The 20,817-nt window shown below is 34.5% G+C and overlaps 1 protein-coding gene across 3 annotated transcripts in view; it reads left to right on the forward strand.

Annotated features, from left to right (window-relative positions):
* The window catches only part of LOC148951500 (tRNA (34-2'-O)-methyltransferase regulator WDR6), a 79,122-nt gene that overhangs the window by 30,855 nt on the left and 27,450 nt on the right, over positions 1-20,817 (forward strand). For all 3 annotated transcript variants that reach the window (XM_089090296.1, XM_089090298.1, XM_089090297.1), the window contains 5 exons: positions 1,445-1,555; positions 3,908-4,205; positions 7,193-7,321; positions 11,594-11,766; positions 14,977-15,198. In XM_089090296.1, the coding sequence (XP_088946422.1) occupies positions 1,445-1,555; positions 3,908-4,205; positions 7,193-7,321; positions 11,594-11,766; positions 14,977-15,198 (933 nt within the window). The remainder of the gene's footprint in view (positions 1-1,444; positions 1,556-3,907; positions 4,206-7,192; positions 7,322-11,593; positions 11,767-14,976; positions 15,199-20,817) is intronic.

Here is a 20,817-nt window from a genome sequence, read left to right on the forward strand (position 1 = left end):
TTTTCATCTTCACTTACCCAACGTCACCTTTTTATCATCACTTATTCCTAGCCTTAGTGACTTAAGTCTTCTTAACATTAATTTTCAAACCTATTCTAGCACCCTGAACTCGCAAAACCTCTAAAAGTTCATTCGCAAGACCCCTAGCACTAGCAGGTAATGACTGTAAGAGTAGGATTTACGTGAAATGTAAATAAAGGGTGGGAAAACGATTGTTATCCTTTTTTCAACTTACAAGTTAGCAGCAGTGTATTTCCCAGGGTAAATAACGAATTTTGTTTGCCGGGGGTGCCGTTTTTTCAGTGCCTCTAAACTTACTGTGGCATGCCTTTTTTTTATTGACAAAGTAGTATGGAGTCCTATTCTATCAAACATCAGGTATAGAATATGCCACTAGGCATTGGTCCTGTCTGTCAAGCTTGTATGTATATATTTAGGTTCAAATAAAAATTTTCTATTCTAAAAAAATATTCTATTATCAAATAATTTAATTCTGCTGCGAAATATTCTGCTATCTACTTCAATACCTATTGTATACTATCTTCTGTCCTACCTCTCATATATTTTGTAATAGTTCCGCTATTATATTGTACTGTCAAATAATTCTACTAGTATATATTACACTGTTAAATGCCAAATAAATTGTTGAACATCAAATATTCGACGGATATTTGTTAAAAGCAACTATTTACGGGTGAATCCTGACTAATTGTTCTTTTTTCCTCATATTCTGTATATGATTTCGCAATTTTTTCGTTCCGGATTTTCGATGGAATTATATTACTATTTCTTAAGACACTTTGCTGTAAAAGAAATATCCATTCAAATAGAAAGTTTGACGATAACTTGCAGCCTCTTTTATGAAGTACTAAGTTACGCACCCCCTTTTATATAGTACCAAGTTACGCACCCCCTTCTACATAGTACAAAGTTACGCAACCCTTTTATATAGTACCAAGTTACGCGCTCCCTCTTGTTGCATGTTTCTGAATTATTGCATTTTTTTTATTTCGCAATAATTTCCTGTATTTTTGATATAATTCATCTATTTCTGGTGTTTTTTCTCGAAATCGTACTCCCGTACCCCCCCCCCCCTCCCCCAATCTTAGGATGCATTCTTTTATTATTTCTTTTATTATTATACTTTTTATATCATTTTCCTAGTTTTGTGCTTGTTTATGTGAGTCTTGGGAATCTTCAATACTCTTCGGTATAGAGTCTTGGGCTCCATTTTAGCAGGTAAAGTAGTAACAAATTAATTGTTATGATTAATGATGGAACACACCCTCTGTACTCAGTGTTTTTTTTTTTTTTTAATATTGTACACTCATTCCCCAAATAACTCTCCTCTTCTCTGCCCCATAAATGTGTATACACATATCTGATCAGTACCATCTATAATAGTGACTTATACAATATTTTGCAAAGGATATTATTTTTTCAGGATTCATTTATCTGCCTATGGTCATATGAGGGAGAGCTTCTTGACAAATGGCAAAGTCATGACGGGGCCAGTGTTCGATGCATTGACTATTCTGAAGATACAAAACTTTTGGTAAAATTTATCTTTATGATGTTTCTTTTGTATATTTTCTTCAGAATAGTATCGAAATCAAAACCTTTTTATTAAAAAAAGGACGCCGAATTTTTTTTTTCATCGCCAAACTTAACTATACAAAGAACAAAAACAAAAAAAGTAGAAATCTTTTAGTTTATTTGATATATGACGTATTATATGACATAAATACGCTGCTGCTTCAGTATTATAACATTCCTGTATGCACATATTCTAATAGCATAGCTATTCTAAATGAAACACGACTAAAAATGAAGATATTCCTATGGTGCCGCAGTGGGTTTGACCTCAGCCTGGTAATACGGGACCCAAATTTTGAAGCCAATTATAGCAAAGCACTGCAGGGCTCAAAATTTGATTCCGGTAATGAGATCATGCGAAAGTGTCTCCAGATTAATCCAAACAACAAGAAGAAAGAAGATGAAAGGGACGACTTTTCAAGAAAACGATAAATCATTCCAGAGCAGAGAAATTAACTACGGATTGTCTTGGATACCCGACTGACTGACAGTATTTCAAACAGTCGGCTGTACAAAAAGTGTGGTTCAATCCCGCTTTCTAGGGCTATAATGAGAGAAAGGTTGAAATGGCTAGGGCACATTCTGCGGATAAAGGATGACAGATTGCCAAAGATTGTCCTTTCCAGTCAACAGTCTAGGGTTAAACGGAAAGCAGGTCGTCTGCGGTTGGGGTGGAAGGTTTTCTTACAGAAAGATTTGAGGGAAATGGGAACTTCTTGGAAGGGTCTAAAGGGGGAGGCTTTGAACAGATTGGGATGGAGGGAGAGCATGCGTAGCTGTGTTGGCCTCAGGCTGCTTGGTGCTGCGGTGAGTTGTTAGTAGTAGTAGTAATGATTTATATTATCCAAATTACTTCGGATTAAACTTATTTGCTGCATTTTACGAATTACTGTATTACGGACTGCGGCCATTTATTTCATTTTCCAAGTTATTTTGGAGTGTATTAATTTAATACCGTTTCTGAACCATTAGAATAATGCAGATTCTTAACCAATTTATATTAGCATGAAGAACGAGTCAGATTTATTGTCAAAGGTTGGTTTTTGCTTTTGGGTACCAAAAACATTCGGAACCATTACTAGACAATTTTTACTGAGGTATTATTGTTCCGTCATAGGACTAAATTAAATGTATATTTAGCTTTTGACCACCACTGGTCCACCTTAATGAGAAGCACTTATTTCTTAAGAAGAAAAAAAAAATCTCTCAACAGTCAGATGTAGTGAGATTAAGAAGCTTAACCAGATAAAATGCTTTCGACCACAATTTTCATTTAATATATGAATTATATTAATATAAGAATTATAATATGTAAATTATAATTTAATTTAATATATGAATTATATCCTGATACACCCATCGGCTGTGCCCGAATACCACCTGTACCTGAAAGGCCAACGGGCCTAATTTATCCTACCTATCCTTGGTCACCAACTGATTCTGATGGACCTTCTTCACCAGACTACACGACTTTGTAGGCGAAAATTAAAATGTATATCAAAAGTGTCCTGCTCACCATCATTTAGAAAAAAGAGCGTTAATAGCTTCTCCATTGAAATGTTTTGTAGGTAAAAGTAAATAAGTAGTAAATAAATGTGTTTTGCCAACTATATTTTAATTTTAACAGATAATAGAATAGATCCTAAACTGTGGATTAATGAGTGACTAGTTACATAGACATGATGAGCAGCAATAATCTATATGAAAGTTATGATGACCGAGTGTAAGCGTGAATTTGAGCCAGTTGTAATTTTAAAGATAAGAAGATGAATTTAGAGCCCAGATTAAAAAGAAAACTCGCAAAAAAGATGATTTTTCATTTATTATATCATAAATTTTTCGACAGACTATTTAGTTTTATTAACAAGGATATGCCTGCACTCGATAAATAATTTCTGTAATTTCTGGGTAATTTGAAAATTTTGCTTTGTAAAAATCATTACGGTTATTATATGGGATAATCGCTCGTTTGATATTAAAGACAAAATTAGAAGGTAATTAAGGCTTAAAATTGTCTGAAAATAAAATATTAAAGATTATAACTAAGAATTTTTCAAGCTCGCTATTATATTCATATCATATATTAATCGCTATTACCATATGGCGATCTGCAAATGCTCGTATCTTACACATTGATATTATAGAAAATACCGCAAAATGTTTTAGGGCAAGAGCTCTCAATTTAGGCCCCCTCCCTAACTGTCTTACGTTATCCCCCTCTCTCTCTCTTTCTCTCTCTCTATCATATCTTTCTCTGTATTTATTCTCTCTCTTCTCTGGTTCTCTGCATCATTGTATATCAATTTTGTAGTATTCCAGTGGTGATGATGGAGGAATATTTGCTTGGCAAATAGAAGAAAGAAAACCTTTTGTTACAGAAAAACTTGATTTCCCCTCAATTGATGCAGGAAATCCAAGTAACGTGGTCATCTTACCCTCAGGAGAACTGTTGGTCATTGATAGCAATGGAGTCATTTTTAAGAAAGCCCAAAACAAGTGGACTCAAATATTAAATGATTTTAAAGTTCAAAACGTAACACTCGTAAAGGCTGAAGAGAAATATCTCTGTCTTGGAAAGATGGCGGGAGACATTCTTTTTTATTTTTTAGGTAAGTTTATCTCTGCTTAAGATTATGTTTTTGTGCCTTCTTATTTCTAGGGTTGGTAGAATATAACTGCATTAGTGAGGATAAGTGACGTCATATTTTATAAAAGACACAGTGTTCTTAAAATTTGGAAAAACATACAAAATTGCAGAAAACAAAGGGAAAATAATTGTAAAATGTGGCAAACCTTGAGGGATTTGTAACAAGCTACGTTTACAGTGAAGCAAACATGAGTAATGTTGTTGTTCGCCTATACCGGGTAATGTGTTGTATTTCAGATACTGGGTCTGTATATTTTAAACACCATCTATGAATAGTTTTTAAGCGAAATGTAGATGACATCAATAAGTTTCGTATATTATTCCTGTATTATCCAATACAGTTGAGCATTCCTAGTGCGTTCGAGCATACCAAGATTACTTATCGGACAAGCCCAACACTTATCCTTAGCTCGTTTCAATTAGATGTAAATAACGTCAGAGTCTAAGACCATTACTACTTGAGAGGGTCTGGATTAGTTGTCAAATAAGTTACTCCTGCTAACCCGGAAAGTGCAGGATAAGTGATGTCGTATTTAAATAAAAGACTCAGTGTTCTCAAAATTTGAAAAAATATACAAAATTGCAGAAAACAAAGAGAAATTAATTGCAAACTGTGGCAAACCTTGAGGGATTTGTAACAAGCTACGTTTACAGTGAATTGCACATGAGTAATGTTGTTGTTCGCCTTGCTGTCCATTATTTCAGGTAACAAGTTGCCAGATAAGTATTTGTTGTTATCTTTTATAGATTACGTCCGGAGAGGTTGGTGTTAAACCATTATGTCGGACAAGGGATGCTCGAACGCACTATCCAAGATTACTTATTCAACAAGCTTGATTACTTATCCTTAGCGTTTCACAAGACATAAATGACGTCAGAGGTTGTTACTATTGAAAGTGTCTGGATTGGTTGTCAGATAAATTACACATGCTAACTTTGGAAAATTCAGGACAAGGGACGTCATTTGAAAGCAAAAAATCAAATCTTTTCAAAAATGTAAAATATACGAAATGTTCAGAGAACAAGAAGGGACAGTAATTGTTAAATTTGGCTTTCCTCTTGGGATTTGTAAATAAGCCATGTTTACTGGGGAGTCCACGTGATTGATGATGTTATTCGCCTAGTTAACCATTGTGTTAACAAGTCCCAGGATAATTATTTGTTGTTATCTTTTACAGATTACATCCGGGGAAGCTAGTGTTAGGCCGACAGGTCGGATAAGAAATACTCCAGTAATTAATGTAATTGGGGAAGAAAGCATCCGGCATTTTCACACTTTGCAGACAATTGCCGAAAATTGTTTGTTAAGGTGTTCCCAAAGAGAGGATCTGTGGGACAGTGTAGATAAGCAGGATCAAATTTTGATTTCAGCACACATTACCCTGCTGATATTCCTTTTGGGGACAGCTAAGAAAGGGATTTTTGGCTTTTATTTAGAAGTAGGAAAATATCAGATACAAAATTTATAGCGACGAAATAGTTTCCTTTTAATTGTTTCTTTATAAAATAGTTTGCTGAAAATTTAACAATTTTGCCAAACTTCACTAAATTTATAAAATATTTTTTTTATATCAATATAAATTCTTACATATCCACTTATTTCGTCAAGTTTTACCTAATTTTGTTTTTGCTATATTAATCTCTTCCATATTCTGCTTATATTAGAAGTTACTCACGGCATGTGCCTGATCATTGCTATCAATCAACCGCAAATTCAATCCTATGGAATCGAAAATTTGTCCCAGCACCGACTCATCTAAGGAAACACAGTTACAGATGCTTCTTCCCCATCCCACTCACTTTAAAGTAGGTGGACATACTCTATTCATACTTTTGCTCCCTCCCATAAGAACCTACTTTCTTGACATCTCTAGCTTTCCAACGCGCTTTCTTGCTTTCTACTTTTTCTGTTTCTTTCTTTTTTTACTTTTCCCTTTTTTACTTTCTTACTTACTTTCCTACTTTCTTGAACCTGTTCCATTAGTGATTAGAGCACATTTGGCACTTTGTTTGGCCCCAGCAGGACTACCAATTTTTGGCAGCAAATTATTCTTTTAAAACTTCATATAATTATATGAACCAAATCATATTTTTGTACAGTCTATTAATTGGTATACAGTTGCTCAAACGACTACGAAAAACTAGCTGTAGGCCATTTTTTTTTAAAATATCTGATGATTCTTCTTCAGGGTTTTGAAGTACCCAAATTTTCAAAGTTGTACGATGAATCTCTGGTTGAGAAAGGGCGTAAGGTTGTTCAAATTCAGTGTTTGTTTTCTTCGAATTTTTTTTTATCTTCTGATAACGACTATTATTGAATATATGACAACAATATTTTATGCCCATTTCGAATGCCATATTTGCGTTTTTACACTGCACCCCAGTTTTTACACCCCTGCATCCCATCAAAAATTGTTTGCACCGCAATGTAGTAGTATTAGGTTCCTTATTTTATACTATTCCCGAATATCTTGGTCGCTTTTCTGACAATTCCCCCTCCCCCCTGATGATCTTGTGTAGTGCTAATAATTTATCGTGCTTATTATTATTTGAAGCAAAGGGATAAAACTTGAAAATATGCGAAATAGGATGTCCTCCCATATTGTAAGGTAAGAATTTCAGTGTTTGTCGATTTTTAGTTAGGGCATGTCAAGGGTGCAAAAGTTTGGGTGAAATGTAGAAAAAAAACGTGCGAAAATAATATTCGAAAAGAGCATAAAATATATAATCTATTGGTACTACTTTCGTAAAATTAAGATGTTTTCTTCTGACGAGCCCCTAATTTGGAATGGTACCAATTTAAAATAATACAACCAACTAATAAAATCGCGGTGAAAGCAGTATTTTGTTAACTCTTTGTATGTATTTAATTTAAGGTTAAATGGAAAAGTTTAAATTGGAATTTCTTCAGCATCTTATTTAAACCTGATAATCTTAATGTATTTGTAGATGATCTCGAATCGGGTAAGCTTCTCTCGAGCATATATTTGAAAGAAGGAGTCGTTTCTTTACACTGGATTGACAAGCAGTCTATCGTTGTCTGCGGAAAATATGGAATCCTGAATCTTATCATGCTTGGTGAGTGGATATGTTTATTGACTTTGCCTCCAAAATCCTATCTTTTATCAGAGAAAATTGTTTAAGTAAGTACTTGTTAAGTGATTTTTAGTTAAAAGTTTAAGTACTGTAATCCGAAGCAAGAGTGTACTGTGGGCTACCGCATAGCCCATAGCCCACAGAGTGATTTAAATCTGGTATGGCGCCAGAATCTATAACGGCTGGATTTCACAACTCAGGAAACAAGATATTCTTAGCGCGTTGTAATATAATATTATATTTATTAACTCTAAAAGCCTTTTGGGGTCATGGTTAATGCAAAACTATAGCACTATACAAATCATAAGCGAGTAAACACCCTTAAATCCAGATTGAATTACAAATAAATTGCAGGAAATACAAGAAGATAAGAAAGCATAACTATGCTATCCAATATGAAAATAAAATCAATAAGGAATAAGCTACGTAATGAAAATATAAAACGAATACTGATAGAAAGAAAATAATCACTTTTTTTTTAAATTTGTCCAATGGAAACCCAAAGCTTTCATTGTCTACTACTATTTGGAGCAGAAGACGGAAATAAAAAAAAAAATCTTTATAAAACGCCTCGTTATAAGGTACCCAAGCGAGTACTTAAACCACCAATCCTATGCGTTCAACCCTCCCTCTACTGGAAGCTGCAGGAAGAGGTCACATTAAACCTTTGTATACAGAGGCTAAGAAAGATTTTCAGATTTTTGGGCAGTTTATCGTTCTATCGATTATTGGAACACAGAAAGCTAATTTCTAATAAACCAGTGCTAGGCTTATTTTATATGTTACTTCCGTTGTCTAAAACTTTCTGGCAAATTATGCAAAGAAAATAAAAAAAAAACAATAGAAAAACAGAGTTATAAAAAAAGTGGCAATGCTTCTAACATTACCTATTGTAAAAAGCCATAAGATTTCTATGTTTTATGTTTTAGCTACTTATTTATTTTCCCCCAGAGCCACCAAGGATGATTGAATAAACCTCGGAGGGGGCTCATTTGATTGGAAATTGAAAGTTCTAGTGCCCCTTTAAGAGTCAAAAGTGATTGGAGAGCAACCAGTCCCCCTCCCCCGACCTTTTTTCCCCAAAGACATCCCTCCAAAATTTTGAGATGGATATCTTTTTAAAATGCTCCAAAGGTAAAATACCTATGCCTCTGGGGTTGAAATACCCCTGACAGCCTCCGGGGCGGACATACCTCTCACAGCCTCCGGAGAAAGGACCATAAGTTATGCAAGTTGCCTGTTGTCAAGTATAAGGTTTTTATTGGGAAAAGGGAGCACATTTGATCCTGGGTCTAAAAAAAAGGGCAAGGATATTCAGGTGAAACTTCAAGGAAATATTGAGAGGGATGTCAAACAAATATAACACGCTATGTGCATGCTGGTTGTCAATAGGGCATATCAGAAATATCTAAGGAACGGCCTGAGGGTGTTCAGTTGAAAATTTCAGGGTATATTAAGAGGGGTGTTGAAGAAGGATTTATGGGGAAGCAGCCCCCTCTCCTTTCCTTTTTTAAATGCACCCTCCCCTCAACTGATTAAAATTTTGAAAAAAAAACATTTTGTTCAAACTAATTGAAAGGTCTAATAACTGTGCCTCCGAGGATGCCTTGCTATTACTATTTTATAATAGTAATTACTGGTCATTCTGAATTTGACTTATTATTGGACTTTATTTCTGCTCGTCCTAAGCTTAATACGGGTCTTTAATTTTTTTGAAAAACTTCTTTTTCGGAAAGTTTCGTTTTAATCAATGAAAAAAAGATCCATGTCTGCCAATGGGAAGAAATGTACATGGTATTGCTGTCGTTCAGGGATTTCCCACGAATAAAAAAGGAAGAACTAAAAAAATGAAATAGAAAAAGAGCGACAATGAAGAACGAAGAAACAAATTCAGGTAATAATTCCCATACAAAATAACGAGTAACCTCTTTCGGTTTCTAAAGCGTCGATTATGACTAAACCTAATTGCTTTTCAAAATCGTCTATCATATGTTTTAGGCATTGGTCACCATAATTTTGAAAATTTTCCGTCTGATTTGATCCATTAGAACTGGGCTTATAACTACGATAAATAGTCGTAAAACATATCTAAAACAAACGTATGATCATAATTTTTTTTAGAAAGCAGGGGTGAGAGTTTTGAGGCTCAAAGGAGTGAAAAAGAGTATGAAAACTTTAATAGTAAAAAAGGACTAAAAGTTAGACAATGAGTTTATGGATTCTGCAACAAATATGCACTTGAATGAGGTCATATGTTGGTATGTTGGAGAGTCCGCGGGGCCCACTTTGTCCCATTCTTATTTAAGTAAGGTGCTACCTGTCTGCATTTCTTCTAAAGAGTTAGCAGAGGGGGGGGGGATAAATGCATACTGGAACTAGCTCGTTTTTACTCCGATTCAGGACTTAAACTATTTTTCACGTATTCATTATCAGTTTGATCCGTCCTAGCCGAGTGGATTGGTGTGCTGGATTTAGGATTCTTTGTCCGAGAAGGCGAGGGTTCAAATCCTAGTGTATCCAATTATTTGGTTTGGGAGGGGGGTCAGTGGCGTGAATCTGTAGGCTCAGCCGGAGTTAATCCAGCTCTAACTGTGTACCCGGAGAAATCTGGGGTAGGTAAATAGGACGGGTGTGCGAAAGCACAGAATGGTTGGCCCCCAACCCCCATCGCACATCATGGCTGAAGGACCGAGAAACGGAGATCGGCACCGCCAGTAGGGACTTTAAAGTCCAATACCATATTCTTTACCTTTACCTTTACATTATCAGTTTTCCCCTATATTTGTCACAACATGGAAATTGTTAATCCTTCTAAATTTTCAAAATGTTCTTTTTATAACGAACTTCACATTTGTACGAAAAACTGATTTCACATTCTTTTGTCAGCTCATCAAGGACTATTGATCAAGATAAAGAAAAGAAGTCTATTTGTTTTTGGTCAAAAGCTGATTTTCTTGCTGCGTGCCAACTTTCTAATGCACTACTAAAAAAGAGCAAAGGTTAAGGGTCTTTACTAACGAGAGGAATATTAAAGCTTAGCAGGATTTGATGTGTTTATTATGCCCGAGTCCCAAACGTAGGAAATAGGAAGATCGAAACGCCTAATAGTTGTAGATGGCATCACTTTGGTTCCCGAGGGAAAATGATCCTTTATTTTATGTTTGTATTTTTCTGTTTGTTATTATTAGAAAAAAAAACTTTGGTGATTGGGCAATGGAACCAATTTTCAGCACTTTTAGGCTTTAGTCCAAATCCAGTTTAAAACTATTGCCTACCCAATTGCCTACTAGAACGGATTTTTCCATTCGAAACCTTAAACATGGCTGAGGGAAGCAAAAGCTCGGTGGAAAAACTTCCGATGAGGTCTCTTTGAGACCATCAAAATTCACTTCAACTCCCACACTGTTGGTTCTTGCTCAAGCACAAAGGATTGTGCTTGCACAAGGATTGACCTTCCTTTTGTTCTGAGACAAAAATTATACGCAGTTTTCCAAAATATAATGTCATAATCATCAATCTGGCCTGAGATCCATACCTTCCATAAAACCACAGTGATTCGACTCTAACCATTTTCTCTCAAGAAATCCAGACCGATCGTGTAGAGAAAAAAGACATATGACCTTTTATGTTATGAATGACTCTTGAGCAAAAGCCATGTTGGAATAACCCAGGGGCGTAATTTCGTCAAAATCCTGGGGGGGGGAGAGGGCAAAGTTGGAGCCAATTTTCCCAAATAAAGTGAAAATGACAGTGAAAACTGAGTTCTGGGAGGGGCGGTTGCCCCCCCCCCCCCTGTTCCATAGCAAATTACGCCCTGCAATAACCCCTTACCATTCATTTTATGAAGCAACACTGGGGCAAACTAGGGTATGGGGGGGGGGTAAACTGAGTTCTGGGAGGGGCGGTTGGCCCCCCTGTTCCATAGAAAATTACGCCCCTGCAATAACCCCTTACCATTCTTTTTCTGAAGCAACATTTTCCTTAAGATGAAACATTTTCTTAATATCTTGTAGAGTACATTAGTAAAATATTAATTAATATTTAGTCATACATTAATATTAAATTCAATTTTAACATTTGATATCAAACTTTAAAATTCATTAATATTATGGATACGTATTTCTTCTGATGATCAATATTTTTAATATTAATAGATATTCTGTATTAAGGTTTACTATTAATCAACATAAAAATATTAAGTTTTACTTAATATTTAGTAAAGATTCTGAGTATTTCGTTAATGATTACTTTTAGATGAAATCACCGGTACAGCTAACGTAGTAGCAAAGTTGGAGCTTCCTAATAGCAAAGAGCGCGTTTCTACGGTTGCTGCTTGGATTGCTGACACATCAAATCTAATTATTGGTGACCGAGATGGTAATATATCTCTGTACGTCGATGTTCTGAAACAGATAAATTCTCTGCTGGTAATTGAATTTTTTACGACTTCAACACATTTTTAGATTGAAATCAAGAGATGGATCATATCTTAGTAGCCATAATACGACAAACGTATGTGGATATTCTGAAATAGTCTTTTGTGCTGACCAGACAGAAATGAGGCCCTCCTCCTTCCCTTAAACGCAAAAAATGACTTATTAACTTACATAATTCCAACTATGTTCTTATAGCAGTAAAGAGTGCGTTTCTAAGTTTGCTGTCTGGGTCACCAGACACAATATCGGCAGTCACAATATCGAATCACACTATCGACGATCGGGATTGAATTACATCTCTGCACGTCAACATCCTGGAACCATCCGTCAACATCCTAGAACCGGCAAATACTCAGCTGGCAATTGAATTATCTTGTTTGTTTTTTTTGCATTTCTAGAGTGACGTCACGAAAATGCATATCTTTCAATAGCCATAATGATCTATACGTTTGTGGACATTTTGAAATATTTGTAGGGTGAAGTGCCCAAAAAAATATCTCAAAAAAATATTTAAAACATGTCTTTTGTTTCTAAAATATCCAATTTTGATGTATTCTAGCTTACTCTCCCTAAAACGGTCGTCTTTGAACAAATATCGGGGAAATTTTTTCTTTGCAGAAATTTGTCTGCAAAGAAAAATTTCTTTGCACGCACATGGTCTTCAAGGAGTATCACTATCTAGTGGCAAATTTTATTTCATTTTCGCCGGGAGCTTCTTTTTATGTATTTTATTGCAGTAATTGGTAAGGTTAGTTTAGGTAAGGCAAAGTAAAGACAATAATAAGTCATATTCAACCCTAGATATGTTTAATCGAATTGCCAAATAAAAAGAAAAATGTAAAAGACTAAAGAGTCCAATTCTATTTTCCTGGATGAGTTGCTCTTATTACGTACACTAATGTGCCAATGTCAATTGGGGAATTTGCAAAATTAAGATTATTCTGGATAACAAATCAAATTGAAATCTGTCAATATTAACGAGCTATTTTTAATGAGAATGCCATTCAGCTTGTTAAGATATCAAATCAATTTAATATTAACTTGATTAAATATCAAGGTTTATGTTCCTTGTGAACCATGCGATTTTGCGACGAGCTACAAGTGTTGCACGGAAAGAACGAGATACTCATATCATCAGATTCATTAGTTTGAGATCCATCCAATCACTGAGTCGCATATTACGTAGGCTCTTTCATAAAGAACCATCTAAACTTGCTCAAAAAATAGGAAATCTTTCTATTTTCTTCAGTTATTCACGCCTTTTCAATGCAATATTTAGTCTAAAAGAAAAACAAGAGAAATAAATTTTGAGAAATAATTCGGAGGCTGAAAAAATCTGAATTTCAGCTACCAAGTGGCAGGACATTTGGCGTCTCACGTTGAAACATTAAAACCGTAATACCGCAGAAAAATAGCATACCAACAATTTGCAAAAGGGACATGAAGCTTATTGTGTTCATACTACTGCAAAATTTTTGCAGCCTCAGGCCAAAAGTTTTATTAACATTCATTATTCCCCCCTGTTTAAAGTTTTGCTTTTTAAAGGGTTAGGATTGTTTCTTCATCCTCATTCCAGTCCTTATTTAAAGATCTTACTTTTTACTCACCCCTTTGATTCTTTAGTAATGCTTAAATGGAGATACCGTCTTTGTGTGTAGACGTGTTCAAAACACCTAAGTCACTCTTGATAGACGTACTGACTAGGGTCAAACCACTTTTTTTTTTTTTTTCAATCTAGTTAGGATATGTAGTAAGTTAAAATTTAATCTAAAGTTTCTAGAGATTCTATTGCGCTTAGGAGCCACAATTTAACTCTAGACAATTCAGCTCCTCCTGAGACTAGTAATGTACTGAATGTGGAGTATCAAGGAAACCCAATGTCTACACAAAAGATCTAAAGCAGCCTTTTTTTTACAACGTAAGTGCTATAAGAAGGGATCGGAAGAAACATTTATAGTCGTAATTTAACGCAGAAATTATTTTAAAGTTGGCCTTACTTTTTTAATTTCTAAAAACCGTACTGTAAGTTCTGATGTTGTTCCTCCCCTTCTCTCTCTTCATCCTTGGTATACCACTGCTTGTTATTTAACATGCTACTTCACCACTGTCAGTAATCCTAACCTTAATTTAGCCATGTATTGTACCAAAAAAAAGACATATGGTTTTATATAATGAGAAAGTACATATATTTTGTTGAAATTCTCACATGTCTTCTCTCTAATATTCTAGAATATTATTTCCCACCGTAATGATATAAGCAAATGCCTTTACATTTTCAGTATTTTTTTTGTATATACCTCTTTTGAGGGTAGGGAGGGGGGGGGGGGGCTGTGGCATTCTTTTTACTGTTACATATATGTGTTATGCCTATTTTTGTTTTTTTTCTATGAGTATATATTATTTCGATTTTTTTATCGATTTTAATGAACTCATTTTCTTGTAATTGCACGAAATCGCTTGTTTACATTTTATAAGAAACCTGTGGTTGCTCTTTCTTCTTCCTTTCTTTTTCTATTACCCTTATTAGGGCCGTTTAAAATTTAGTTATTTTTATGTTTGCTATTAATAATTCTCAATTTCATTATTTTACGGATCTTGGTGTACCGATCTAGTTGTAATTTCAAGAAACCCTTTATTTATTTGTTTGTATTTATTGCTTATGAATTTAGATTTTATAAATCCCTTGTTGATTTTTTATGCGAATCACTTGGTTACTCTTCCTTCTTTCGTTTCTTTTTCTAATACCCTTTTTTGAACCGTTCAAAATGTTGTTTTATTCTGTATTATTTTTACCGCTGGCCTTTTAAAATACTAATTCCATTTTTTTTTATTTTGTATGCCGAGCTCTTCTTTTATCCCTCTCCCCCTTTTCAACGGATCTTCATGCAGTGATCTATGCTTAATAGGACAAAATTGCTTGATTATTTCATTAAATAACTCTTTTCTTATTCTTTATTTATTGCCGCTAGATCATGCATGGACCTCGGGAAAGGTCAAGGATTTGACGGCTCCCCTCAAATTGGTAAAGTTACGTACTGTGTCGTTGTATTCGTCCTTTCTTATTGAGTGTAAAACGGAAACTGGTGTAGAACCCTTTTAGAATAGAATCATGGCTAAACCGCTGATAAGTTCTCTTTTCAATATGTCCAATTTTGTTCTCCGCAGTTTTCCATGCATCAAAATTTTCATTTCGAATTTTAGGCACCCCTATGTTTCTTTAAACACGCGCATGGGAAACAAGGGGTCAGCGACTTGATGTACACAGATAGTGGCACAGTGGTTTCTGCTGGTAGAGACAGCTCAGTAAAAAAATTCCATTTTGATAAAGAGACCAATACTTTGGTTCTACTCTCTGAAGTGCATGAGAAAAATGGATGGATTTCAAGATTTGTGCAAGATGATATTCAACTTGGTTTTTATGGAGTGAGTACAATTCTGTGTTTTTTCCAATAAATATATTATATATAATAAACATGTAATAAATATATTATTATAAAAAAATGCAGTCATACAACAGCTAAAGTCAATCCCTAAAAGGAGAAAAAGATGAAAAAATATAAAAATATTATAGGGAAACGTATCAAAGGCGACGTACTACCGTTGCCTTAGTAAAGAGCCGAGTGTCTTCACTGTATTATATATTCATTTTTTAATGACCACTTTGTATGGAAAGCATTCTTAAAGAAACTTAGGATGCTTCAGTAGGAAGCAGAAAATTCTAATGCTCTTATTAAGTGTCAAAAGTAGTTGCTGGGCAACTACTTTTGCCTTCGCCTGTTTTGTCTTTGGCCAACACCTGTAACCCCCCTTCTATGGAGGGGGGGGAGTTACGGGGACCGTCCCCTCCTCATGTTCCCAGCAGAAGTTAAATTTTGTCCGGGTTGTCCATGGGAAGATATATGATACTGGCCTTTACTTTCTATCAAGTAAGGCTGAGGTACAGTAACAACTTCTAGTAAATTTGCAGATAATAAGATTCTGTAAACTCCCCCTTCCCTTCAGCCAATTTTGAGTAGGACCGCAGCTAGACTTGTTTTATTCTGCTTATGGTTCAAAGCCTCTCTTTTCTTACGACCTTTTCGTATGCTGACCTATGGTCTGTGTAGGGCAGGTACCCATCTCCTGATTCGCTGCCTAAGCCCGGGAGTGCAATGCGTGGTGGGAGGCAAATAACCCTGTAATGTTTGGCTGGGTTTCCCAGCCTCATATGTATGAAATTCTTTAGGAAATTCGATCAGAATCGAAAGTCTCATGAAAGACTGAAATTCGGAATTTAGGATACCGACATTGATATTTCCAAAATTATGTCCTAAAAATAAAAAGGAAATTTATGACCTCAGGACTCAAAGATACAATTTCATACTCTATAGGAGTCTGGCATTAAATAATCACTAACACGTTTACTTTCTGAGTTCGGATATTTAAATTGTTATTATTGTTTATATTATTTGGAAGGCTGGAAAAAGGAGATTTGTATTTTATTCCTGAAAATTGCTGCAGATTTAGCCAAATTCAGAAACACAGTAGTGTTGCTCTGCAACAGTGCTAGATATACATATATGTTTTAGTAGGCGTAATAAGTCAGTTTCATAGTAAAAAATCGTAATAAAGGAGAAGATAGAAAAAGTTTTGGTACACATTTCCGTGAAAGTGTTGAATTCAGCTCTCATTTGTGTTTGTTGAGGGTTTGGCAGTTGGGGCTACGTTTTCATGCTGAAAATTGGCTAGTGTTGTATCTTTAGGTTTTCATAAGCGATTTTGTCAGCAAGAAGCAAAACTGTTCCAAACTTTCAAAGCCAATTTTATTTCAAGATCGTCAAGAACTTGAGGATTGTTAAGACGAATGAGGTTGTGTGACTTGAAAGGATCGCTAATGTTGTATCTTCAGGTTTTCATTAGCAATTTTGTCAGCAAGAAGCAACGGTTGCAAACCCAAAATGTTGAAGAAGGGCAAGTTAGGGGACTTCCTGAAACTTTGAACTATTCTAAAATGTCATAACAGATTTTATTTCAAGATCATCAAGAACTTGAGGGCTGTTAAGACGAAATACCATGCTTAGATGACAGTGTGAAGATAGAAGAGATACATTTGAAAAAAAAACGTGAAGTATATATTCAAGGCTAAGAGAATACATGGTTGCAAAAAAAAAAAAAAAATACCATAGTAAATTATGTTTATATCAAGGTGATTACTCTTAAAATATTTTATACCCTAGTCCAGCCTATTTATTTGTTAAGATATATCCTTTTATTAATTTTTTTTATTGAGGTCACAAATATAATTGTTTAAAATCGATGTTGATTATTAATTTGTACATTTTTTAGTTTATGTTTGATATCTGTTTAGGGTTTCGTAGAAATTACTTAACATTCACAAGTGACAAAACAAAATCAGATTGAAGGGAGAAAGTGAGAGAGAGAGAGAGAGAGAGAGAAATTTATTAAAACAAATAGACAACAACCACAGTTTAAAGGCCACGCAAAGAAGTAAAAAACTTGTCCAAGAGGGTAGCAAAATATACACTAAAATCAAAATTAGAAAAAAAACAACACAAAAAAACTAACAGTTTAATGCATAATTCCTAATCGACACCATAAACCGTTTAACAAACAATTTCATCAAATGGTTCATGCCCTGAGAAGTCATAGTTATTTATTATCCATTTACATCCCTACCTCCAAAAAACACATATTAAACTCTTAAAAAGCGTTTTCTTAATTACACTCTTAAACGTAGAAACATCAATCGCATTTTTTATGTTCTGATCAATGCGTTTCCAACTCCAACGTAGATTGTTGCGTAATTATTGTACTGTTATATTGACTCCTTTACTTCTGCGCTTTGTCTCCCACCTCTTAGTTGCATGCATGCATCAGGAATCTTTTATTTTGTCTGGTTTTTATTTGTATATTTTGCGAATTGTCCTATTATTTCTGATAATTGCCATATGATTTGATTAAAAAAGCATATATCCGAAGATGTGGGTTTTATTGGTTAGATTCTCGGAAGACCTCTTGACTTCCCAATAATGTGAACAGAAAAAACAAGACATGAGCAAGAGTTCCAGCAAATGCATTGTCTCAAACTCACCCCCCCCCCCGCCCAAGACACCCCCGAAAAGGGGTTCATTCTTGATGAAAGTCACATTATCAAATTAAACAATTCTGGAAACCAACTAACATCTGCTATATGTGGCAGGGATGTAGAATTGATTTATTTTGGTATATAATAGGAAATGTTAATTGTACTGTTACCTAGTGGAGGAAACAGCTAGAGAAAGCAGGAAGAGTTGTATTGATACCAGCCGGCCTGTAAGCCTTAACTTGTTGAGAACGGGCAATTCGAATGCTCGTACTTTCCACAAGCCAAGCAATTTTGCATTTTCTCTTGATTTCTTGTCAAGGCCGTATCCAGGGGGGGGGGAGGGTACAGAGTTTAAATCGCTCTTGCCGACATTTTTTTCCGGCTCGTAAAAACGTAACGAAAATGCTTTTTCTAAGCATTTTTTTTTCAATGTATTTTTTTAAGTTAAAAAAATGTTTTTTTAAACTACAAATAAAAATGGTTTTTCTTTGTAGTTTTTTAATGAAAAGGGTGTTTACAAGAGTACGGGGAATGTTTTTAGACTCAAAGAAGCCATGATGAATATGAAGAAAGATATTCATAAGTCGTTTTATTCAGAACTATGCTACCGAAGTCTACGGATTGTTTTTGGTACTCGACTGACTGACCGTATCTTATACAGTATGCTGTACGAAAAATGTGGTTCAATCCAGCTTTCGAGGGCTATAAAGAGACAAAGGTTGAGATGACTAAGACACGTTTTGTGGACGAAGGATGACAAATTGCAAATCATTGTCCTTGTTGGTCAGCCGTCTAGGGCCAAATGAAAAGGAAGTTGTCCCCGATTTGGATGGGTGGATGTCGCAAGAAAAGATTCAAGGGAAATAGGAACTTCTTGGGAGGGCGTAAAGAGAGAAGCTTTGACTAGATTAGGATCGATGAGGAGCGTGCGTAGCTCTATTGGCCTCAGGCAGTAATTTTGTGAGAAAGCAACGGATAAATTTTGTGTATGCCTGAAGAAAGAAAAGGAGCTAAATTGGGGCTATCTCCTACATCTGCTTTAGAACGAAGAAACGAAATCTTAAAAGTCTCGAATTTTCAAATTAGGCTATCATTTAAACTGTTTACTGTTTACTGTTTATTTAATTAATTCAACATAACAAAAAACATATACCCCCAACAGAGAGCAAAGCTCGTAAAATTGGTTAAAAAACAAAAAAAACAAAACAAAAAAACATTTTCTCATCATAACAAAAGAGATAAAGAAAAAAAACCTGGTTAAAGAAAAAAAAACAAAAAACATAACAAACATAAAGAAAACAAACGCTGGACAAGTGAGGCACGGAAGGCTATCCCAACATGGGTAACAAATATAAAAAAAAAAAAAAATAATAATAATAAAAAAATTTCTATTCCACCATCACAGGTCAATACATAATTTTAATATTTTCTTCCTTAGAACTGATATTTGCCGAAATGATGCCTCAATTTGAATTCTATCTTTCAGCCTATATTTATTTGAAATAAATGGTATTTGGTATCTAATTGAAAATCTAGATCTTTCACAATTAACAAAGGGAATTCGATATGTTCCAGAACACCTAAGAGCCGAAGGAGGGGGCAGAATCAACAGAGATTTTTCATAAAAATAACTACTAGGATCTTGTATTTTAAAATGCCATATTGATATATTAAGTTCTCTTATATGTTTCAGATCTAATAAATTCAAGAAAAGAAATAATGTTTGATTTTCCGATGCATCTCTAAGTTTTGATGGACGATGTAAAAAATTTCCAAGTATTCTCACTGCTTTATTTTGAAGGATCTGTAGGGGTTTTATATGCGTCCAAAAAGTATTTAAATAAATAATTTTGCAATAATTTAAATAAGGAGCAATCAAAGAATGATGAATTATTTTTAAAATTTAAAATGGAAAAATATGTTGCAAACGATACATAGACCCAATATTTTGCGAAAGTTTCACCCTTAAATGATCAATATGAGTTTGAAATGACAAAAGGGGATCAATAAAAACTCCTAAATAACGATACGATTGAACTCTACGTATTTTATGCTCACCAACTTGAAGCTCCTGACATGAAATTTTTTTAGTAGCACGTTTTGAATGACCAAAAACCATAAATTCAGTCTTCTTAAAATTCGGTACTAAATAATTAGAAACAAACCATCGATTAACTGAACTAACAGTGTTAAACAAATTTTGAATTAATGTAGATGAATCCTTCGCTTTAACAGAAACAGCTGTGTCATCTGCAAATAAAATTGCAAGACCATTATTTCCCTGCAAATATCGTGGAAGATCATTAATATACATCAAAAATAAAAGCGGACCTAATACCGATCCTTGTGGGACACCAATATCTTCAAGATCATTTAAACTAGACAAATGTCCATCAACATCTACCACGATTTTACGTCCATAAAGGTATGATCTTATTATATCTAGTCCTTTCCCTCTTATACCGGAATTTTCCATTTTATCAAAAAGAATTTCATGGTTTAAAGTGTCAAATGCTTTTTTAACATCATAAAAAACAGTAGATACATGAGAATTACTATCTAAGCAGTCATTTATTTCTAATACAAGAGCTGCAACTGCTTGTTCCGTCGAATGGCCTGCCCTAAATCCAAACTGATATTTGGTAAAAAAATTTATTTTATCTAGATAATTAGTAATCCTTCCTTTTAAAATTTTGTCCAATACTTTAGACAATGGTGATAAAATTGCAATAGGACGATAATTATTTGTATCAGATTTATCTCCTTTTTTATGCAATGGTATTACACGTGCAATTTTCCATCTTTTAGGAAATGTACCTGAGAAAATACATAAATTTAAAATATGAAGCAATGGTTCAAAAATTACACCTGCAATATTTTTTAGCAAATTAGTTGAAAGTTCATCATATCCCAATGAATTACCATTTTTTAAATTCTTAATGACCTTTTGAAATTCT

Source organism: Artemia sp. Qi Xiang Cuo, chromosome 6 (assembly GCF_049724085.1).
Source record: "Artemia sp. Qi Xiang Cuo chromosome 6, ASM4972408v1, whole genome shotgun sequence".
NCBI classification, from domain to species: Eukaryota; Metazoa; Arthropoda; class Branchiopoda; order Anostraca; family Artemiidae; genus Artemia; species Artemia sp. Qi Xiang Cuo.